This window comes from Chelmon rostratus, chromosome 1 (genome assembly GCF_017976325.1).
Source record: "Chelmon rostratus isolate fCheRos1 chromosome 1, fCheRos1.pri, whole genome shotgun sequence".
Classification (NCBI taxonomy): Eukaryota; Metazoa; Chordata; class Actinopteri; order Chaetodontiformes; family Chaetodontidae; genus Chelmon; species Chelmon rostratus.
This window is the reverse complement of record NC_055658.1, coordinates 5467209-5491932: the sequence shown is the minus strand read 5'-3', so window position 1 is coordinate 5491932 and position 24724 is coordinate 5467209. Positions and strand designations below refer to the sequence as shown.

Genomic DNA, 24724 nt, shown 5'->3' with positions numbered 1-24724 from the left:
TCAGTGCATGAGTGCTGCTAAGCAACTAGGTTGATACGCGCTGACTACTGCTGGCAATGTACTGTAAATATAAGGACATTAGCAAGGCTTAAACTGGTCATGGTGGCATGTCATCATTTATTTATTATATGGGGGAGACTTATTTTAGTTCCAGGTTAAGAATGTAGAAATGTTGTAACCAGTTTGTTAAAGTGGTACTTTTGAGCTAACATCATGGCTTTTGCACTGCAAACACTGCAAGAGTACCATAAGATAGAGATGTGTTTGAGTGTATGTGTCTGTGTGGACATTGATCTGTTAATTCATCAGTCACTTTGCGGGGGGCACCCCTTCCTTTTGTGTGCCCATAATGTAAATTTAGGGTGCATACTATAAGGTTAGGGAAAGTTTAGGTTTAAGTTTAAGTTTAGGAAAGTAGTGGTTGTGTTTAGGCTGTAATGTCCTCTGAAGTGATGGAAACATGTCTGTGCGTGTGTGTGTGTGTGAGGGTGAGGATGTCTGAGTGACAGTGATTATGAGTTCATAGAGGTACAGATGAGCAGCGAGCAAATGACAGCCTGCAGAGAGGGAAATGAAGGGAAAGGGAAGACTGCCGGTACCTTAATTTACTTCATGCCATGTGAAATCAGACATGAGAAGAAATAGCTTTGTCGTTTGAACTGGCGACATCTCCCTGGTCACTGTTAAGCCAAACAAAATTATATAATTCTAATATCTGCTTTGTATCAGTAGTCTAGTGGTATTTTCACTTCTCATACATCCACAAACACATCCTTTAGAAACACATAGTTCTTCCCATTGGAAAGCAATACATCACGCTGACTTCTAGATGATGTGAGCGAGTGTGAGGTGGGGGTCAGCAGAGCCATGAAAAAAAATCTGGAAGCCTGATTGTGTTTCTGTGATCATCTAGTCGAGATGCTGTGAAGATTTACAGTATGAGACTAATGACGGCGCTCACCACCATTCTCTGGTTTCTCAGCTGAGACCGTGTGGTCCAGCTATGACTTGTGGGCTTTCAGGGCAGTCACCGCACAGAGAGGTTCTCTTTGACTGAGGACCATGAAGTGTATGGGGCAGGTCGTGGTGGTGGCTCAGAAGTCTGGAGCGCAAATTCTCCTCGCACCATTTCATTTCTTCTTCTTTTGTTTTTCTCTGCACGTCATTCTGAAAGTCCTGCAGTGCTGTAATGACACAGTGTGGACGTTCTCAGGTGCATTATTGCTGCCATTCTGCTGCCATGCTGCAGTAAAGACAGCCCTCATGTGCAATATCGCATACTTTAAAGCAATATCTCACTTTTGTGGGACATTTTAGCTTTTGTTTTGCACACATACCTCAACAACTATTGTTGTTTTCCCCAGGTATGTATAATACCTGATTAGCTTTCAATTTAAAATATCTAATCTTATAATCTTCTTTTCTTCAGCACACTTCTTTTTGTCTGCACAGCATACTTTACAAGACGTAATTTTGCTTTGTGCAGTCAAAAGAAGCCTACTGAAGCTCACACATTAACACTGGAACACTTAAAGGTAACCCTTGATCAAATACTCACGAGCAAACGTGTATGTATTGTAAGCAAACAATGATGTATGAACATCAGGTCCCATGCAACGGACCAAACACTGGTCTCGTCATCATTTCCATTTCAACTAATCAACTGAGCAATGCCATCTGCTCTTGCCAACTCCTGGAATGTCTGAGTCTGTGTGATGAGCAGAGTGGACTGAACGACATCCAGCTTGAAAGCTGCAATTAATCTTAAGGCATAAAGCAAGCAGCGTTATGAGAATATTTAGTCGAACACTTACAGACTAATGGTGTAGCCCTCAGGAAGATGAATCGTCGTAAACAGACACGTTTTAGAAAAATGGATCCATAAATTGTGTGTAGCATTGGATAAAGATTTCAGGAATATTATAGAGATATCCAATAAGAGATAAAGAGTGATAAGGATAAAGTAACTCACTATTGAGTACACTGCAGAAACTGAAACATTTTGAATCACTTATCAATCTGTATGAAAAACTCACTGATTTATTTGTGGTTGTAATGTGTTTTATCTGTTCTATTTTTTTATTTTGGCTTCTTTCTTCTTTCTTTTTTAACCTTATTTTAATCTCTGAATTCTGTACCAGCAGTATTTGCCTATATTTATTTTTTAAGTCACTATTATTAATATGCCAGATAGCATTGTAATATTATTAGATACAATAATGAGAACAAACTGTACCAGCTTAACAACAACTGGTCTCTTCTCAATTCTTTTTCTTTTCTTCAAGGATTAAAATCACTATATTGTGCTGCTTAATTGTCGTCGCACATTTATCAGGCCAGTAAACATGACAACAGTCCACCGGCAGCCTTTTCGCTGGCCGAGACGAGACATGATCGCCTCTGAAGTGTGAGGACATTTCAGCACCGGCTAATTAATTGTAATAAGGCAGGCTGGCACATATGTTGGCAATGACAGCCGTGGGGTGAGAGGCGAGGGCTCGGCTTCCCCACCAAAGCCACTGTGGAGTTTGAGCCGTCAGGCCGCTGCGCTCCAGAGACTCGCTCTGGCACTCACCTAGATACACATCTGCTCTGATTAATCGGCTGCTTCACCCAGTGCATACATTTCATTATCAGCTTTAAGTGGGCGAAAACAACAAGGATCAGGGCATTGAGCAGAGCTGTGACAAGAGGAAAGGCGAGCAGGGGAAATATGAGTGGGGTATGTGGGATTTGTAAAAAAAAAAAGTGACCCTCCTCATTTCTCAGTGACATTCAATAATGTTTGGCCTTCATCAGCCTCCACTGACAGACAGTTAGCACCGATTATCTGCTCATACTCAAGTCCCTCAATCCTTATATCCTCTTGAACTGCGCTGGCTTGCCATTATCGCTACAATCAATAGATATAACAAAAACAAGAAGTAAAGAGGCAGCATAGCAGAAATGAAACACTGCTCTATCATGAGAACTTTTTTGCCTTTGTGGGTGAAATACTTCAGTGTGGCATAGATTGCCACACTATAGGTGGTGCTGTAGTAGCAGGGTGGTTGCATAGCAGTGATAGAGTCACTAATAACCCGCATAAAGGCCCCACAGATGTATTCGCTGAGCTGCTCTGGGTTAAGAGCCTTGCTCAAGGGCAACTTGACAATGATTTGGAGAAGCTTACATTTTGGTGAATGCTAAATGCTTCCAGGCCTTCAAGAGTTGGGAAAAAAACACCATTCTGCAAGGGAAAGCAGTTTAGACAAGGGGGCTTTACCCTCCACCACATAACCGATGAAGGATGGACACTTACTCAGGCTACATCCAAGGGTAATTCACCTAGATTCTCTTGTCCATCAGCTCTTTCATTGATTTTACAATTGTCCACGTCCTTTCTTGTCAAGAGCAAAGCTCCTCTGAGTTTGGTTTCAAAATGCGAGAAAATCTCAAATGGTGCAAACCGCTAGACTTTGTATTACCTGTCAAGTTTATTCACAGATTCAACATAGAGCAACACTGCCATCCCCTGGCAGCCTCAGTTCATTACGCTGAATTTTAACCGTACCAACTGTGCTGCAGAGGGCAAAAGACTTGAAAGAAAAAGCAGAGAAGGAGCCTGGTATTCAGCCTTCAGAGCACAGCAGTGGAACTGGAAATGAAATGGGTCAAGGAGATTTAGATCTGGGCCATTATTGTCAAAGAGAACAATGAGCACAGACTGTAGAGTAATTGTTAGAAAAGGGTAAGCATTTGTCATGTAGTTCCGACCGGGTTCTGTGCATACCTAATAAGGTTTCACACAATTTACAAAAGCATATTTGCTTTATTACAGGCAATGCCATATTTGCTATACCCATGTATCATTAATATGTGTCACCCTTCAGTGGCTTGATAAAGACACCCTCTGTCTGCAGTTTAAACCACAACAGAATTAGATTGTATAATTTCATTTGTAATTTGCAACAGCGTTGATTTCAAATGGAATAGCTCTGTTTCCACATCAATCCATCATCTATCGTCATTTTTAAAAAAAAATAAAAGTAGCATTAGGCTTGCTGTCATTTAAACATCAAACCAAAGAATTGTAAAATCACATTTTTGGCAGTATTTAAACATGTTTTTAAAAAACAGCGATAAAGTCAACTTCTTGTAAGTTTGCTGTCGAAATCTACTGTTGTGCAAGAGCAGGTTGTTTACCATATCAACCATCTTACTTTTATCATGTTATCAGCTGAGGCTGATGGGAGCATCTTCAGTTTTCTACGTATGTGATCGTAAACCAAAGTACTGCACAGAGTGAAATCATTGACCTGAGGGTGCAAAGTTGAGGGCTCACCAAAGTCAGTGCAATTCACACTGAGCCAGACACAAATATCATGCCAATCCATCCAATAACTGTTGAGACATGTCACTAAAAAATTCAATTGTCAACCTGCTGGTGGTATGTAGATCAGGGCATCACTAAAATTACTGGGCTTCATATTGAGTATATGTACAAAATTATATGGACATCCATCTAAAAGCTGTTGAGATATTTAATTCTGAAGCAAAGTGATTGATTGACCAACAGACACTGCCACAGCAAAAGCATGGTTAAAAACAATTATTCAAAAAATGTATAAAATAAGCAGAATTTTAAACAGCGTTGTTGATTTGTTCATATACGGTGCAGCAGTTATGGACCGTCATGCAAAAATTAAAGCAAAATAAAATGCAGCTCCGGTTCCATGAGGGGTTTCAGGTGCATTGAAGTGGTGTTACTCTCCTCTGGCTGCTATCATTTCTCTGTGATGGTGAGTGGAGAACTGTACAGAGAGAACTTCCTGTGATTCAGGAGATCAGATAAGGATGACACAGATGACCCATGAGTGTCCCTCTGTGTCTGTCTCTGTCTGGCTGTGGTGGACCGCCTGTCAATCTGTCTTCATCTATCGCTTTCTTTTACCTTGTTAACTCTCAAACAGCCACACACACACACACACACACACACACACACACAGTGTCTCCTTTTCAGAATAGATAAAACTCTAAATTGATTGGGAGTTACTTGCTTAAGGATACCCGCTAACCAGACATTGGAAAGCAGATTGGCCTTATTGGAGGAGCTTTTCTGGGGGCAGAAACAATCTTATATTCAAGTTAAACCTCACTGAGCAAATCCCACGAGCCTCAAGTCTTTGTCTGTCTGTCTGTCTACATTTTGCCAAAAGTTAGATGAGAAGATTGACACCACTGTCTTAACTGTTCATGAAATATGCAGCTATAGCCAGGAGTCTGTTAGCTTAGCATACAGACTGGAGACAGGGGGAAACAGCTAGCCTGCGTCCAAATGTAACAAAATCTGCCTCCCAGCACGTCTTTAAGCTCACCAATTAACACCGTATGACTCTTTTGTTTAGTCCGTACAAAAACTGAAAAGTACAAATGGGAAGTTGCTGCTTTTCAAGGCAATGACTTCCTGTGTTCATTAGTGAGCTTTAGCAGTGCAGGTTGGTATGTTTTTTCCTATATTTAGAGCCTGCAAAGTATGCAGTAACAAATAAATAAATCATGAATGTGCATGGGCATTAAACATTCCCCTTCCCTTTTGTTTTCCAGTTCCTGCTGGTTCAGAGGAGGTAGTTCAGGTGACAGACCCTGGGAGAACCACGTATACCACAGTGAACCTTAAACCAGCCTGACTGGGAGCTATTACACCAGTTCACCCAGTTGTCAGCACGGCTGAGGTGATGATGTCTCCGACTACGTCCCATGTGTCTGAGTGAGGGTCATGCTTCTCCATGCTCTGCAGGCAGGTTCCTTTCGAGCAGGAGTGGCCCCCAGTGACATACACAGAGCCCAGCATGGCCACCGCCCCGCACTCGGCTCTCCTCTCCCTCAAGCTGGCAAGCGGGATTCACTCCTCTTTGTCTGGGTCGAAGCGTTCAGGGAGGGTGGTCCGGCCCCCTACCATGGACAGGCCGCTGTTCAGAGACACCAGGCACATTCGGGACTCTAAGAACTAGGGTTCAATCTGAGTACCTTCATGTAAATATAGATGGATTGAATGATAAAGGCTAAATTGGGTGCTCTGTCTTCCTGCGTGTACAATTGAGAGCAGTTGTGTTTTATCCTTGAGAAGTTGGTTATTTTACAATTAGATTAGATTAGACATGGGGGCAAGTGGTTTGGATACTCTACTGATCAATGTCCACATTGTACCTATGGATCTTGCTGTAGCTACAGCTGCCCTTGAAGCCATAATTACCACCCGCTACATAGATGCTGTTTCCAACACAGTCGCCGCGGCGTTCCCTATACCTGTAAAAACAGACAGGATCCTGTCAATTTATAGGAATAGCTTGACGAGGCTAATTCTGTTCTTAGTTAGATGAGAAGATTGATACCACTCTCATATACTGTATGTCCGATCAATACATGATATATATGATAATAAGGCGGCAGTCAGCATACAGTTAGCTTTACTTAGTGTAACAGTTGGAAATATGGGGAATCAGACAGCCTGAGTCTGTCCAAAGGTAAAATCTGCCTGTTTGCTTAATTCCTGGAGTCTTGTTGTCATTATCTTAAGATGGGCAAGCTGTTTCCTTCTGTTTCCAGTCTTTATGCTAAGCTAAGCTAACCTGCTGGCTGTTCCCACCTATTTACAGGACAAATATGAAAGTGGTATTGCTCTTCTCATCTGATTCTATACAAAAAAGCAAATAAGTACATTTCCTAAAAATAATATTAGAAAAGCACGCACTTTTCTGTTGATATTAGCTTAGCTTGTTTGCTAAAATACTACGGTTGCATTCACATGGACTATTTGGCACCCACCATTCAGTGAAATTCAAGTCTGCAGAGTCTCATCTGTGGTGTCCGCAAACCTTTGAACCAATCTGTACATAATGCACAGTCAATCAAGACTTTCACTATTGTCTCTGTTGTCATATTAACTGCAAATGCTCATCTGACAGCTGAATATGAAATCTACACGACACAATGCAGAAATGTGGAATGTGTGACAGACTTGGAGAGACACACCTTGCACAAAATCAGCTACAGCCATCCATCCTCCTCTTTAGCGGGTCAAACAGTTCAGTCCGTGGCATTGCTGAACCGCCTCTGTAGCCTCCCATAACATACACACGGCCACAGCAGGCCACAGAACAGTGGCAGTACCTGCAGGGGGGATTATGAATATTATTATTATATATTTTACTTCAAAAGTTCATACCAAGTTTAAACATTATGGGCAAAATAGAAATCAGCCCACACTTTTGTGTTAAGCGCCTCATAAGTTCTGTAAGTTGATCAGTAGTAGAGTGCAGCAGTGGATAGCAAGGACGTTTACTCAAAGGAAACAACAGAACAGAGCAGTACTGAAGTGCTATAATACAATAATGAAAAGATTATTTCCTTTTTTCATTTTATTTGAGCATCTTTTCATCATTTCCATTCTATGCTACTTTCTGCATTACATACTGTACATTACATTATTACAGATGGCAATAATACTGTTTACTCCATTGAATTTATCAGACAGGTTTAGTTAGTTTGAGGATTGAAATTCAAAAACCTAGCATTGTTTAAAGAAGTTAATATCAACTGGCTACAATAATGTAATTTAATATAACATTCTGACAGGGGTCACCCCCTGTCCTGCATTTACTTGGACTGAAAACAATCCTGCATTTAAAATAATGCGAGGGGTTGCGTTGGGAGGGGCTGTGCTGTTTGTTTGGTCGTGTTGAGAGAGAATAAAAAATGATCCAAGGAGATCAGTTGGAGAAGACAAAACACTACACAGCTTTTCAGAACATTATGCAGAGAGACTCTACAATGGTGGACAGTGATCGCCGTGGCCATCATTTTATTTTAGCTGTTTTTAGCACTACCAGGTAAATATGGAGTTCACATCACAAAGTAATGTATCAGGAATATGCGCTTGCACGTACTGGATTCACAGATATAGCGCTACATTTTGCTCCTGCTGTCGAGCCAGATTCACCTAATTTGCCATGTCATTTTGAAGTGGCCACAGATGCAGTTTTTCATGCAGAGCTAATGTCAGACTAAACACAGCCTGAAGGAGTATTTCCCATTGTGATATTGAGACTTTTACTTCCTTTAATAAAAGTTGGGGCCACTTACAGGCAGTGCAATAAGCTGTAAATGCAGCTTATTCCAATAGTCAGAATGGCTGTTGTACTCCCAGACTGTGTCCAACACCTCAGTAGTGTTGGTTGTTTACTCCCCACTCACATACATGGTACAGCCCAGAAATAGCTCGCTGGACATGAGGGTGAACATAGAAAGGTGGCTGTCAAATGACTCACCACTTCCTCATTCTCCTCCACTACAACAGTCCTCAAGCTGTCGAGATCCAGTTCTACAAATTCCTCTTCTTTGATCACCTCATGAAACCTGCAGCAAAGTACCTGAAATTAAATGACTTGGAGATTTTTTTACAGAGAATAGAGTCACTTTGGCAACCATAGCTTATAGTAAAAATATTTATAGATGGAGGGATTGCAATAGGGGATTTGTTATATCCAAGGAAACAACACTTCAATAAAAACCAAGATTTTTGTCTGAATTCATTTGTTCATGTGTGAATTTCTTTGAAGAGCCTCACGGTAATGACCTTTTTAAGATCACAGCACAGCACACGTTAATTAAGTAGCATGCAAAGCAAATACTCCAATTCAGAAAAGTCCTGTTCTGATTTCAATTTGTTCTCTAAAAATTACCATTTTGACACTGCAAAGAAAAAAAGAAAATCGCTAAAAAGAAAGAGCTGATCTCTGACCTGCCTGCCAGCAGCCTGCAGTCTTCTTTCTCCAGGGTAAGGCGTGCCTAGAGCTGGGAGGAGGCCAGCATGCTGAGGCAGTTGTCCACATCCAGCAGACGCACCAGGAAAGCCTCGCAGGCCTTCTTCTCAGCGGCCTTCAGCAAGCTCTACACGTTCAGTTGGGTTATGGTCAGTCTGGAGGAGTAGATGTAATCTACCAATGCTGATAATACCTCCACCTCCATTACCGGCAGCCTGAGAGGAGAGGAGAGGAGAGGAGAGGAGAGGAGAGGAGAGGAGAGGAGAGGAGAGGAGAAAAGAGGAGAGGAGAGGAGAGGAGAGGAGAGGAGAGGAGAGGAGAGGAGAGGAGAGAGAGGAGAGCAGAGCAGAGGAGGGGAGAGGAGAAAAGAGGAGCGGAGAGGAGAGGAGAGGAGAGGAGAGGAGAGGAGAGGAGAGGAGCGGAGAGGAGAGGAGAGCAGAGGAGGGGAGAGGAGAAAAGAGGAGCAGAGAGGAGAGGAGAGGAGAGGAGAGGAGAGGAGAGGAGAGGAGAGGAGAGGAGAGGAGGAGTTATGCGGTGTGGAAACAACTGATGTAAGGATTACCAAGATAAGGAGGAGCCTATCCTTCCCTCACTGTCAGGCTGTATAATTTTCAATGGGATAAATAGGGACTTCAGATGAGTGCATGGACCGGGGTGATTGGGTCATCGACATTCTTCCCAATAATTTCATCATGGGGGACAATATGGAGGGGAAGTTCTTGTATTGTGATCACTTGCAGGCCTTTCTCTTCATGACCCAGCTTCCCTGTTAACTACTACCATCCAGTCTGGCAGAAAACAAGACCCTGGCTACACCATGCTAGTTTCAATGGTCTTTGTGATAATTTATTTACCTCTTGAAGAATCTTTTCTCTCTTTTCTTGCCCCCCTCTCTTACAGGGAGGTCAGAGGTCAGGGAGAGCTGGAGAATTGCACTGCTGGAGCTGGTAGGGCATTCATTGTCTCTCTAAAGGACTGTACAGCTCAGCAGATGTTTGCCAACATGAGCAAAGCGGGACATGAGCCCAGGTTGTCCACTTGAATGACAGCCTTTAAATCACTCTATCAATAAATTTGCAGTATGTCCTGAACTGGATGACTAGATGCCAACAAGGTGTTTACAACGCTGTGAACCACAGTATGAAGTACACCGTATACTATATATCTATGATGTTGCTATTATTTTGTCATGATTTCATACGTTTTATTCACCCATTTGACATTGCCCTGAGTGCTTTTTAGTCACTCATCCATACACATTTGCATACAACAGTGTCTATTGCTTACACCATAAGACACAAAAGACACTTGATGCAGGTGCACGTGGTGGGTCAATGCTGATTGCCTGCAGATGGCAGTGGGGCATCCAATATGAGTTCGATAGACAAGCATAATCGAACCATGATGACCCCTTCATCTCCCTTTCCCTCACACGCTCATACATACCTGACAAGCTATTGGTCCTCTCCCTCATGTCAGCAGTAAACATGACATGAAGTATGAGCTGCGTGCACAGAGTGCCACCTTGTGGCAGTGCAGGACCTGGCCAGAGGAGGTCGATGTCTGTGAACAGGCCTTCAGAGTAAAAGCCTCTCGGGGCACAGAGCTCCTCGGCGAGGCTCACATCCTGGAAGTCATACATGTATGTAGATCTCGGGGTCTTCTGGGTGATTTTCTTGTAGTCTGTCTGTGGCATTACAGTGAAACTAAACTAAACAAACATGTCACATAATAGGTTTCTATACGTATCATCAGTTTGATTATGACAAATGCATTTTAAAATGGCTTTGTTCTGCGTGTAAAATGTCACAACCACGTCTTTGGGGTTTTCTACGATGAGTGAAAAGTGTAATGCATCAGAAAAGAGGGATGTAAATTACTGTGGTGCCCCGCGGTCTCTTACTCCATTCTTCAGTTTGGTGTGCAAATGAGACATTTGCCTGCTGAAATCAAGGATTGCTCCTTTAAATATTCATCAACACTTCATGCATAATAAATGGTGTTATGGTGATATAGCACACATGCTTCATTTGTGGTGTTAAATTATGGTGTTGAGATTCTCTTACAGATCTGGTTTCCCCCAAACTCCTGCAAATATTCTGACACATCTGGAAAACACTTTAGAAAATCATGAATAATACTACAGCTGAGCCAGTGACACAAACTTACACTACTGCCTCTTGTATCATTATTTCTAGCTGGGTTTGGATACTTCCACTTGTTAATGAACTGAAGTATGTGGTAAAACACATTCTGGAATAAAACAAGAAAAAGTTTGAATTTCCAAAAAAGAAAACCACATTTGAAGCATGATCCATAACTTTGACTGGACAGTGGGCACAATAACATACCTGATCAACACGGTTCACAAGATATGATGTTGGCTCCTCTGAATTTCAAAGGACTTTGCAAAGACGGTTATTTAATCTCTCTTGTTAGCGAAAATTATTGTGACAGCTTCTCAGTGTTGTTGTTATTAAGTGACATGGCCTTGACGATTCATGTGGTTCTGGTTTCAAAATAAACTCTTGTTTAGGTTTGAGCACACTTCTTCCTAATGGAGCATGAACCAGGCTTTGGTCACCTCCGGATGATAACCTGATGGTCTAAACCAGTGGTGCAAAGCAACTATATAAGTACATTTTTAAGCACTGTATTCTTCTTACTTAAGTATTTCTGTCTCTTTGTAGTTGTATTGCTCTATTTTATTCTTTCTCTCACATACTAGCTCTATTCTATTCCCTCTATGCCATTATTTATTTACATACTATACAGTGTGTCAAATGATCAAATGTGATGCATTGTTATTGGTTAAACTAGCTAATAATATCTTAAGTAGTTCAAATTAGTCTTGACAAATTACATCCAGCTGTTGATACTTTAAGCACATTTTCTTAACAGTTCTGTACTTTAACTTTGAAATTTTGATAAATTGAAGCATTTATTTTGGAGGCCAAATAGCATATATTCCAGTTATGTACGTCTACCTTTTGGCGCAGCTGTTGCTGATGAGTCACCCATGCATTGATAAGAAAATCAACCAGGACCACTGCATATATTCCACACTGTCACCATCAGCAGAGCTGGACATGAGATTATAGAGGCTGTAAAGAGAGGGGTGTTGGGGGCAGGGTTCACTCAAGAGTGTAATCAGCAGGCCTATTAAGGTTCATAAAGTTTATAATCATAGAGGACTATGGACACCGGCTGATATTCATATCTGAGAAGCTGGAACCAGTGAATGCTGCTATTTGTTGTTTCAAAATAACGACTCAAGACAATGGATTTATGAAATCGTTGCCAACTGATCAAATAAACGATGAATCAGCCAACTGTTGCAGCTCTGCATCCAAACACTCACACTGATTTAGGAATAAGCATGACGTAAGGCGTAGTAATATCTAATGCTAAAAGTACTCAAACTGAATGTGGAGCTCCTTGCCAATAGAACTCAAAATGGATCATTCAAAACTGAAAGATGATCAAAAACAGCGATTATAGTTAAGGCATCCTGACATAAATGCAGTAATTCACGATGTGATGGATTCCGTCTCTGGTCGTGCACAGACACAAGCTGTTTCTGGGCCTTCTTTCTGGCCCGAACACCAAACCTTCTGAGTAAACTAGTCCAAACTTCCAAAACTTGTTTGACAGCCTCACTGTTGAGCCTGGCTCTTACTTATGCAACTAAGCATCTTCCTTTAATACAGCAAGCCTCATCCAAAGCTTCTTCCCACTGAAGAGGGAATTCAGGGAGTAAACAAAGCCTGCTGAGTCTTGGACCATAACACCAGGTTAGATCTTAGGCAAGAGCTGTCTCTGTGAGATGTTGGCCTGCATCCCTGTTCAAATCCATCTTCAAATCCCTCTATGCTTGTGCCAATAGTGATGGGTTGTTTTTTCTCTCAGTCTTGGGGAGGAATCTTTTGCATCTTTGCATCCAGGCACATCTGCCTGTCTGAAAAGTGAGGCTACATTAGCTATTTAGTTAACCCCTGTTTGAAGTTTTGATGGCAACGGCACATAATAATGATATCAATAATGATATCAGAAGAAAATTATGATGCATCAGTAAGCTTCATTTAGTTTATCTCTCATTACTTCCAGGGGATGACTGACTGTGATGATACCGTGAACTTTCCTGCTGTCATTCATCCTGTGAAATATCTAAATGTCTAAAAGATGGAAGAGCACAACATTTTGCTCAGACTTTCATGGATCCCTACCACGATGACTTTGGTGACTCTTTCTCTCAGGTTGACATTTGTGGTTTTCAGTGAAACGTCTCAATCCAGCAGCATCATCAGGTCGACATTTTAATGTGTCCAATATGTTGGTTTATGACTGAATACGTGCAGGCGAGGCAACTTTGTTTAGTGCTTATCAGCAAATATTTGCGTGCTAACATTCTCACTGACTGGATGCTTGCATTTTCTTGGCAGGTCAAACCTACACTGTAGTCCATGATTAATGAAGGGCCAGTATACTATAGACCAGGCATCTCAAACCGGTTCCATAAAGGGCCGCGTGGCTGCAAGTTTTCATTCCAACCAAGGAGGAACACACCAGGCTGGAATCAATTAATCAGCTGATCTCAGTCTTCAGCTGACAACTAAGTGATCCCTTGATGTTGATTGGTTGGCCTGATGTGCTCCTCCTGGGTTGGAATGAAAACCTGCAGCCATGCGGCCCTTTATCGAACCGGTTTGAGATGCCTGCTATAGACTGTCTCCAAAGTGCAGTTTGAAAGTGGTGACAAACATGTTTCAGACATCTATGGAGGTATCTGCATGGCTCAGATGGCCCTTTTAGACCTCTAATGGACGGCATCAGGTGCGATTTGTCCATTCCATGTATGCAACCCTGATTCCAGAAAAGTTGTGTCAAACATTAATAAAAGCAGAATCATATCATTTGCAATATAACTGTGTTTACCAACAGTTTTCTGAAGTGTTTCTGAGTCCATGTAATAACATCCTATATCCAATTATGTGTTCACAAAGTTATGAAGTTATGAGGATGCTGTTACTAATCAACCTATTTACCTGTGGGATGTTCCAAACAGGTGTTTTTGGAGCGTTCCACAACTTTCCCTCAATTGAGTTGTGGGGGGGGTTCTTTTTTCTGGTCAGTCAGTGAATGGTACATAAAGTAAAAATAGATTCAAGATTTCTGGTTTTAATTTTATCATCAGAATTACAAGATGAATGAGAACAAACACAATCGGGCTCCGGGCTGCTAACCCCTAAAAATAAACAAACAATATTTCATAACATGTTGCCTCATGAGAACATCAAAAAACATCTCTCAATGCATGTGTTTCAATGAACATTAAAGGTGGAAACACAATACTCTGTCGGGTAATAGAAACTGGCAATGAGAAACTTGGATCAAGTCCAAGAATTACTCCAATACTATCTAAGACAGTTTCCTGGTTACGTGGATTACATTACTGAATAAATCCTGGAGCCTCTCAAACAGTGTGGAAGTGTGAAGTATGAAGTGTGGATGACCTCAGGACCAACACCTCAGGAAAGTTATCCACACAACCCAGAAAATCTGGGGCTATTGGAGAAAAACCTGAGCTTTTTGTTCATTTCGCTAAAACAAATACTTGAGATTTATGCCATTTAATAGAGCAAACCCAGTTACCATGATCAGGTTAATCCAAACCTGGTTTAAACAATCAAGGCAGCTTCACTATGACTACAAACAGACCTGAGATGTTCATAGCGTCACATATTAGATAAACTGCATCAAGAACCAAAACATGATAAATCCAAAACATGATAAATCCAAAATCCAGCTAAGTAATTATCTTAGTTATGTGTGCTCTCCTACTGTATGATCTTAAAATGAAGGGTTTAAAGCAATGGAACCTATTTCTCATATCAGAAGTCATGTTACACATTCAGTTAAAATATTAAGAAACATTATACAACTCTGACATATCATTAATAACTTATTTGGCAAGATAGTTTGCATTCTGTAGAAATTAGGAAAATGTTTCAGTGGAGATACCGCTCAGTTTCTTTAATCTCATTTAACCTATAGGGCAACTGAGGTAAGTTAATGTAGAGGTGTTATGCATTATAAATGATGCCATAGCTCTGAGCAAAAATCATGCTTTTTTTTAGCTGAACTAGACCTTTTTCATTGAAAATGTTTTGTCATGTCACAGAAGGAAAAGCATGGGTGTAAATGACAACGTGAATGATGGCTGGATTCCATTTAGCTGCTTCGGTTTCAGGCTCCTGGTACTGTGCATGCTGGCTCACTGTCACACTCACTTACTGGGCCACTTTACAGGACAGAAGCTTTGTTAATGTCATTAGAAACACCTGTGCTTTTCCCCCTGACGAGTCCAAATGTCTGCAGTAGAAAAAAGTCCTGCTACAACAAAGCACTAACACAATAAACCAGGTCATAAAGTGTATTTGTATGTTTTATAGTGTTAGGTCAGCTGAAGTGCTCTGCCGTGGCCTGGTGCATGACTGACACATGAACTGTCATGAAGCACTGATGGGATGGATCAATGCTGTTAAAGCGTAGCTGGAAGACGTCAGCATCTATTGCACTTCGTGGTTGAGCGCTGATACTTGGAAAATAGGCTGAACTTAATACCCAAAGGAATAGTTTTTGGGAAACAAGCTAATTCGCTCTCTCGGCCCGAATTTAAAAGAGGAGATAGATACTACTATCATGTCTGTCAGATAAATATGGAGGAAGAACCAGCAGTGGTTCGCACCAGCTATGTGGAAATTCAAACGTAGCCTGGTTTGAATGTCGTTAGTCCCAGCGTAGGCATCAATCACAACTTAAATGTTACACCTAGCCCTTAGTGGGTGTAAAGTCCTCTGTAAAACAGCAGTTGGCATGTAGCATTGTATTGAAAGGAGGGATAACATGGGACGATGAAGAGAAGCTAATTACGCCAGCTGCTTTGTGTCGGCAAACACGTTCTCTGTGACAGTACACAAACCACTCGTGTAACGTTACAGGACGCCGTGCAGCACGGTACAGTTACTGCACACTGTGCAGCACACACACCAACGTCAACATAGCATCACAGTAGCTAGCAAAGCTGGTAGCTCGACTAAATCTGACATTAAACACTAACATTATAGTGTAGGGCAAGCAAATATACAAGTTAGATAACTTTAGAATTTACAACTACCATTTGATAACAGTTTGCCAGTGTAGTCAATCATTATCAGTTTCTGACGACCTTGTTATCATTAGCTATTTTTAGCATTAGCTGCTTTGCTATTATGTAGCAAAGAGGTCAAAAACGATGGCGCATGAGTGACAACACAGTAACAAACACCCCGTTAAGAACGATGCTTTTCACTGACTGGCCCCAAGAAGTGATAATGTCCTATTCTGCCATAATATTTTGCTTAATTTGGACTTTACACCAGAGTAGTAGCTTTAGTAACAAAACTAACTGGCACATTTATCATTTAGTTTGGACTTTGCACCCTGACCAAAGAGAAAACTTACGTATGCCTGGTGCAACAGGCCACAGGGGACGATTAGCTTAGCTTAGGTTAGCACAATGGCTGAAAGCAGGGGGAAACAGCTAGCCTGGCTCTGCCCAAAGGTAACAACCTCTGCTTTCCAGCACCTGAAAAGCTACAGAACATGTCTTCTTCTTTTTTTTTTTTTTTTGTTTAAATGTTCCTAATTAGCACATTATGTGTTATTATTTGGGTAAAACAGACAAGAAAAAGACATGCTATTAAGCATACAGGTAATGGTAGAAAAAATAAAGTTACCTTTGAACAGAACAAGACGAGCTGGTTCCCCCCTGCCTAATGCTAAGCTAAGTTAATCGGCTGTGAGCTGTAGTTTTATATTTAGCGTACAGACATGAGAGTGATATCAATCCTAGCAAGAAAGCAAATAAGGTAAACGTCACTGAATTTCAGTTCAACAGATCCAGTTAACTTTGCTCAGATAACGACAACTCCAGCCTTGTTTGAGGGGGTTGTGTATGTTGCCAAATATTACAATTTCCTGCAGATGAATCAACTTTTAGGAGTTTGTAAGTGCATGAAAGTAATTTTACATCAAAATTGTGCTCAATAAATGCAATTAAAAATACTGTCTTGATTATGTTTTTTTAAAAATTCAAACAATTACGGGAAGCAGCATGTGCCTGATGCAGACCCAATACTTGCCATCAGTGCAATATTTCAGTTACAACTGAGAAGTCAGTCAAGTACGGTGCTGGCTACGACTGCATACTTGCTTTCAGTTCCTCAAGAATGTCAGTGCCACTGCTCCAGGCAATGACTTTAGCTCTAAGCGAGGTGTTATCCTCCTGACCTTTCAGTTTGGCCAGCAGTTTCTCCAGGGTGTACCCCTTCCTGGGCATTGCAACATCGTGCCCTCTCAGACAGGAAGTAGGGCAGAGATCATTCCCACCGTCCCCCACGTAAAATATCTGCTTGTACTCCACACCTCTATCTGACTGCTCCGACAGATACAGCTCCAGGACTTTTTTCTTACAGAGGTTGACGGGGCATCGATCGCAGTCATGGGAGTGGTAGCACTGTACTTCCATGTACCCCAGCTCATTGAACTTAGCCGGGTTGGTGAAAACCTTATCGACAGCCGCCTGGAGTCCAGATGCGTGGAGGATCCAGTCTATGAACATGGTGTTGGAGTCAGAGATGACTATGCAGTCAATTGTGCTTTTATGCTGTGATATGAATGTCAGCAAATCAGTCATTCCAGCTGTGAAGGGGATGGTCTCCATCACACTGCGGACCCTGTCGGGGCTGACCTCCTGGTCTCCTGGACGAGATAGAAAGAACGATCAGAGGACTGGAGAATAAGCAGGCTGGAGGTAGTAATAAAATATTAATGAGCATGTTTTTAGCAGCTGTTTGTAGCAGGGCGGACTACAAACAGGGTAACAAATTCTCACCAATGTAGTTCATCACTCTGCCCATGAACTCAGTCCAGTGGCCTTTTCTGTAGGAATTCTTCACAGAGTCAGGAAGAGTCTGACCAGGAAGACACCTGAGCAGAGAGAAAACAAAAAAGATTCACTGTGAATAACGTGCTGATGGTGCTTATAATTAGAATTCAGGAAATTCTATTTCATCTGTTTCTCTATACTGTAAATTTTTCCTGTCAGATCTCTTCGTGTCAAATATTCCTGTGGTAGTATTACTATAGATTTTTAGACATTCTGCAGCATTTTATAGTGAATCATCAATTGATTCAATATATGAATATATATATTAATATCAAATACACTATTTACCTAATCACCCAAGTGTCACTGTTGTCATCCACCACAGTGTGGTCAAAATCAAACACCATCAGAGTCTTCATTTTTCACCTGGAGAAACACATAACAGCTTCAAATAAAGAACAATGTACAGTAAGAAGCAATTATCTTCTGGACCTTAAACGAAAATAAATAATACTAATACTAACCCTTTTTTCAGTAGACTAAGTTGTATTACGCATATTAGCTAGAGTGGGGTTTGGTTAATATATCATGTTACTGTTGTGATCAGTGGTTCTGCCTGTTCCGCTCAACCAGCTTATCTTTTACCAGCGACTGTTGAACGCCGATAAACTGTGTCATCCATATATATTAACTGTCAATAAGCACCCCCTTCTCTATATGCCGATTGTACCACCACACCTAAATGAATCCTAAAATCTTTTCATTTACTTTCTATTTAATACAGCAATTATGTTGAAAGTCACTATGTTTTAAGTGACTTCTTTTTATAAGAAGTTTGGTGTTCCCTCGTCTCCTTAAAGTGAACAGCCTAGCAGCCCGGCTAACCGTCCCATTCAAATTCTGCTCCAACAGTTCAGATCGGGATCAGGATTACAGTGGTTTCTACACTAGACTTTACCCTAGGTTAAGAGACATAAGTAACATAAAAAACATATTTTCAACCGCAAACTGACCTCCGTCTGCCTGATGTCAATCCACCGGTCTGTCTTCCTCCTCGTCTTATGTTTCAAGATGTGGAACAATTCTGGGCTCATTACCGCCCCCTGTTGGTGAAGTGCCGCTTTTTGGAGTCCAAAAGCAAGTATTAAAAGGATTATTATAATAGTAACAGGCGTTCCTATTGTTTTCCAGATAAACATAAACTTTGAGGAATCATACTAGCTTGAATATGTTTTTTTTTAATTTTAGAAACAGTGTTCGGGGGTTGCTGTAATTAAAAAGTAATAATATTTCCATAGTGAATGCACTTGCTGTATTATATAGTTGTTTACATTTCCGACCAAAGCACCGAGTGTGCTGTAATGACAACCGAAAATCTATTACCTACTGTTCTCCCATTTATCCAGGGCACACCTGAAGGCGTCATGCCACCGTTTTGACCGCTGGGTGGCAGTAACACACAACCTGAATTACAAAACAGCAAACAGAGAAGAAGAAATCTTGACAGTGTAGTTCCTGGTTGCATAAAGTCAAGAATAACCTCCTGTTCGGATTGTTGTTTTTGTCATCTTTAAGCTAACAGTGTTTAATTTCGACCAATATGTTTAAAGGTTTCGGGACGTGGTTGGGTTTGGAGAACCCGACATACACGAAGACACCGGAAGACAAAGAAAACTTGAGTGAAGAGCAGGAAGAGAAGGTGGTAGAGGCACAAAACGAGGTAAACAAACAGCAACCAGCTGACAACGATGGAGAAGAACCAGAAGCGAACCAGGAGAGCTCTGAGCAGGGCAAAGGACTGGGTGGTGAGAAGGAACTGTTTCCCCTACATTATTGTTGTCTGATCGACATTCGTTTAGCGTCGTGCTAAGTAATTAGCTAACTTGCTTCCCAGTGGCTCGAGGATTTGGTTGTCTTATACAGCGTGACGTCGGTCTGTCTGTCCATGTTAACTCATCAGAAAGCATTTAAATCAATACAGTGTGGTTCTCGGTGAAAGATGTCTCCATCCTATTCTGTATTCTCATGAAATGTAACTTCAGCTAAGTCGATCTTTACCCAGTGCTAACAAGAGGATGTGTGACTGCAGGGGTAGCTGTCGTCTCATCTGCTTGTGTTGTTGTAGCAATGTTCTAAGTAACCGTCCGACAGTATGATGCTGTTGTCAACCACTCTATCCTCTCATCCTCCTCCTCCATCTGAAGATTACATCTTCAGTTTTGCATCCAGTGCCACGAAGAAGATCTCCGAGTCGGTGGTGGAGACAGCTCAGACCCTCAAGAAGACTGTGGAAGAAGGGAAAATCGATGGCATCATAGACAAGGCATGTTGCTCCTCTGGCTTGATAGGCAGGTTCAGCAGCGTTAAGAAGAACACGGGGTTAATGTGTGCAATTAGAGGGCTTTTACTTGTTGTTGTCAAGTGTAGCACTCTAGTGAACATGGCATCACTTTAGCATTACAATCTTACCTTTGAAATGTGCTTTTTCCCCAAATGATAAGGCCTTTCCTCCATTTAACGCATGTGTCTCTCTGTGTGTGTGTGTTACACTTGTGTATTTGCAGACTTTTCTTGGAGACTTCCAAAAGGAGCAAGAGAAGTTTGTACAAGAGAAGAAGGCAAAAAAATCAGGTAAAATCAGATGGGAAAGCGATGGTCTTCTTGAAGTAATTACTCTGTAAAGAACACTTGCTTTACAGGGCAAACTAGCTCCCAATGCAGATTGTGGGAGAAACTGTTTCTCGGAACTCCAGGTCTCGATGATGAAAGTGCTGAAACAGTGCCAACATGTCAGTAATGTAAATTGTGAACAGCGAAGTCACTTTTTCACAGTAGAGAGAAGCTACAGCTGTTAAAGCAATTACAAGAAATATCATTTTGTGTTGGTTTTTGCGGCCCTGTGGACAAACGTTATAGTGTTTCCACTGCCTGGATTCATAAAGATGTTGATCTGGCTCGCGCACGCTTTTGTTTTGGAAGTGAGCAAAAGAAAGACACAGCTTATTTTAAACATTGGCTACCATACGACTCACTGCTAAACTTTGTCTGGGAACGAAGGCCCTTCCTGTCTGATTGTCTCGTTCGCTCGTGTAGGTCATGAATCAGTATTAAATTGAGACTGTTTCATAACCTCTTGTAGTATGTTTAATGTTTTTTTAGTTTACATAGCTACATAAAGTAAGACTCCACCCAACGTCTGTCAACATTAGAATCCATTGTAATTGCTGTTAATCCGGGCTGGTGTCAGCGTCTCTTCTAAAAGACAAAGCACAGCACTTTTTTTCCGTCTTACCACCACCTTTTATTTTTTTTGGAAGTGAAAGATTTTCTTCTGTAGCATCTTTTTTATGATGTTTTAAAGTTTTTGTCACTCACCGAAATGTCATTTAGACACAAGGAAGTGAAAAGGCAATATAGCATCCGTATGACAGGACATCAAGCAAACAACAAAGGCGATTCTTAGACATACAACACATCATGTCAGCTGTCAAACTGTGTGGGCAGACACGTGACACTCGGTCACATGGGGGAAAAATAACAAGAAAAGTAAGAAGGTCAGATGTCAGATGATAACTAGTAGGATTATAGACATATGTAATAAATATTGTGCATACTGTATTCAGCATATACTCCTGAATTCTTGACTGTAACTGACAGAAGTATACAAAGAATAACAAAAAGCTTGGTTTTCATCAGTGCTTTATGAGCATTAGTGTCTAATAACGTTGCCCACTTCTTGTTGAAAACCTGATTTTCAAAACCCTTAAATTTCTGGCCAAGGACTTGGTAAAATCAGTTGGTGCACACATAATATATAATAAGCAACGAGTTAATCAAACTTTATTTGTGCAGCAACGCAAAGTGCTTAACAGGGGACTGACAGACTGATAAATTCAACCTTATAAATGTAACCGTGCGAGATCGTACTGATAGAAGATGTGGTATCGTTCATGCGTGCGTTCTGTCAGTGAGAAGCAGTGAACTTGCAGCTCGTTCTGGTATCACAGATCCAGGTTTGTGTGTGTCTGAGAGATAAGACCAGCAACTAAATGATGCAACACCTTTCTGAACACAACTTTTGTCTGATCGTCTTGTGTACTTTGTGTCAAGGTGAATTTTTCACACTATGTGACTGAAGGTGTGTGCGTGTGTGTGTGTGTGTGCTGATGTGCGTCTAGAAGCAGCAGTGCCTCCCTGGGTCGGCTACAATGAGGAGGAGACGATCCAGCAACAGATCCTTGCTCTGTCAGCTGTAAGCAAAGACATCTCACACTGTACGAGTGTATCGACCTGTCCGTGACATTATCGCGATATTATATTTCTGATTATCTCTGCAGGGATTGAACCTTTTTGTTAAAACTGAGCTCTCCGATTGCAGGACAAGAGGAATTTCTTGCGAGACCCTCCCGCTGGTGTTCAGTTCCACTTTGACATGGAGCAGATGTATCCTCTGGCTGCAGTGATGCTGGAGGAAGACCAGCTCCTCAACCGCATGCGCTTTGACTTGGTTCCTAAACAGTCAGTAGTCCTAAAGCACTGTGTGTGTGTGTGTGGTGGCATGCATGCGTGAACATTACATATTTGACATTATGCGCCTGTTCCTGCGAGAGTGTTAACCGGACACAATTACACTACCAGTGCCGGTTGAATCAGCACGGTGAAATGGACGGTGATGTGTTTGTGTTTGACAGTGTGAAGGAGGAGGTTTTCTGGAGGAACTATTTCTACCGCGTGTCTCTGATCAAGCAGTCAGCTCAGCTCACAGCGCTGGCAGCCCAGCAGCAGCAGCAGATGGACGGTGAGGACAGAGGGGCCAATGCTTCACCTGAGGACGTCGTCTTAACAGGTCAGACTTTCACTACAGCAGAGGTGTTTCACAGGGGCTTGTCGCCGCATCAACACTGGCCACTGCCAGTGCTGCATTTGCCCATTTTATAACCATACTGTGCATGAAACTGTGTGGACTAATGAATAAAACTCCAGAAATACACCCCGACTAGAAAACTTCATTGATTTTTGTAAGTATCTGTTTATTCTGGTGTACAACCTTTCCACTCATTATTTACGGAAAACGTAAAGACTGATGTTCTGCTTTGTCACCATGTCTGTGTGTGATTTGTGAAGAATGTATTGCTCCACAAACGTTGCTGTAACTCAGAGGGCTGACGTTGTGGCATGACTGGGCCATCCAAGTGATGTTGGGAAGGGTTTCATGTGTTATGAACAAGTAATGAGAGTCTTCAGTTCTTGCCATACACCTCATTGTATATTCAGCTTGTCATTGCTGTAAACGATGCTCATACATACTCTACACCAAACCACAGATGGGGCTGTGGTTTCAGAGGAAATTCATGGCTCATTGAGCTCAGCAGACACGATTTGCATATGGAAAACTAACAGCACTGTATTATTTGTTGTAGACAACGTCAGACCAAAAACTCCACCGGTTTCCATCAACAGCATACAGAAGGTAGGAGTACTAAAATGAAGACTTGTGATTCTAAAGGTTAAGACGGAGTAGAGCAGTGTAGTGAGTTTCTGTCCCGTCTACCTGTCTCTCAGCCACATCAAGAAGAAGAGGAGGAGATGTCGGCAAGTCCTGGCGTGTCCGAGTTTGTGAGCGATGCTTTCGACTCGACGGCCATCAACCAGGAGGACCTGAGGAAAGAGATGGAGCAGCTGGTGCTGGATAAGAAAGACAGCGTCCCTTCTCCTGATGGTTAGCTCTAGATGAGTTTTTATTGATTATCCAGCCACTTGTTGTGTCTCTATTATTAAATTGCAGAGCAAATAATCATCTTGCTCGTGATCCTCCCTTTCCTTTTGCGTCCAGATGAGTCAGCTGACTGGGAGAAGGAGCTGCAGCAGGAGCTTCAGGAGTACGAGGTGGTGACCGAGTCAGACAACAAAGACGACCAATGGGATCAAGAGATCGAGAAGATGCTGCAGGCAGATGACAGCTAGACAGCTACTGCTTCTGTGTCTCCTGTACAGCGATGTGGCCCAGAATGGATGAATAGTGACCGGCGATGCACAAGGGGATGAACTTCCACATCCTCTGCCCCACCCGACTGTGATTGCTATCTTGTAAACATTCTCCTGTTCCTGATGAAGGTGTAGCTCCAATAGCAAGAGTGCGTCATCTCTGCTCAACAGCGGTTCTGTTCAGGGCGTTTTACTTTGTTGATCCTTCCTGAACGAGTTTTTTCTCACCTTGCTTCCCCTACCCTCTCTGTCTGTTCTGATGGGAAACGCTGCTAGAGGGCGCTGCAGCACAAGTTCCAAGAATTTTAGCGCAAGTTTCAAATGAAAACTGAAATTTTATGTTTCCACAGCTGCTCTCCGGTGGGTTGTACACTAAAGTCTTAGTGTAGTTACAGTACAGTCAAATCAAATGTAAAGTTGCATTTATGTAAATAAAGAGGATTCTAACACTGTAATTCTAGTTTCATTTCCCTCTCTTTACATCTGCTTGGCTCTTTACATTCTGTATCGTATTTTACCAGTGTGCTTGTCTTTACTTTGTTTCTCTGCAGCTGAAATACTGTACATCTTCTGTTCTGTTATTTCTGTTGTCTGTCATCCTTAATAAATATTTATCTGTATGGACAGTATATATCATGTTTGAGGTGGAGACAAAGCCAAAGGGAACTGGGCTTTAAAATGATAGCAAATGTGTTTGGGATTTTTGATCAATGCTACAAAGCCCTTTTGTGAGGCTATAACACGTTTTTATACCGGTACATTACAGGCTTGGCATGTTAGACCTCCATGTACATTCAACTTTCCATGAAGTCCACTCATTGATGTAGAATAAAGACGAGTTTGAACACACATGACATATAAAAGAGGATTTCCATGACAGTAGCAAAATACACAGGGGCCATTTTTCTGTCTAATGAGTAGCCTTCTGTCACTTTTGATGCTGCTAAATATGTTTCTTTATTTACAGTGGAGTCAGTAATGTACTACTTAAGTGAAGGGTCTGATA

General features: G+C 41.7%; 2 protein-coding genes across 2 annotated transcripts; one reads left to right on the top strand and one right to left on the bottom strand.

The window, feature by feature from the left end:
* Positions 1–13982: 13982 nt before the first annotated feature.
* On the bottom strand, positions 13983–18804 carry phospho2 (phosphatase, orphan 2). The gene is made up of 4 exons (XM_041937693.1): positions 18747–18804; positions 18082–18159; positions 17740–17834; positions 13983–17606 (listed from the first exon to the last, which is right to left on the bottom strand). The coding sequence occupies exons 2-4, from the start codon at positions 18150–18152 to the stop codon at positions 17041–17043; spliced, it is 732 nt and encodes a 243-aa protein (XP_041793627.1). The 5' UTR covers positions 18153–18159; positions 18747–18804; the 3' UTR covers positions 13983–17040.
* A 428-nt stretch (positions 18805–19232) lies between these two features.
* LOC121604669 (synapse-associated protein 1-like) lies at positions 19233–24338 on the top strand. Its single transcript, XM_041934250.1, has 9 exons — positions 19233–19538; positions 19938–20056; positions 20298–20364; positions 21912–21985; positions 22112–22251; positions 22425–22579; positions 23154–23203; positions 23296–23452; positions 23567–24338. Exons 1-9 carry the CDS (start codon positions 19334–19336, stop codon positions 23695–23697), a joined length of 1098 nt encoding a protein of 365 aa, XP_041790184.1. The 5' UTR covers positions 19233–19333; the 3' UTR covers positions 23698–24338.
* The last annotated feature ends 386 nt before the right edge of the window (positions 24339–24724 follow it).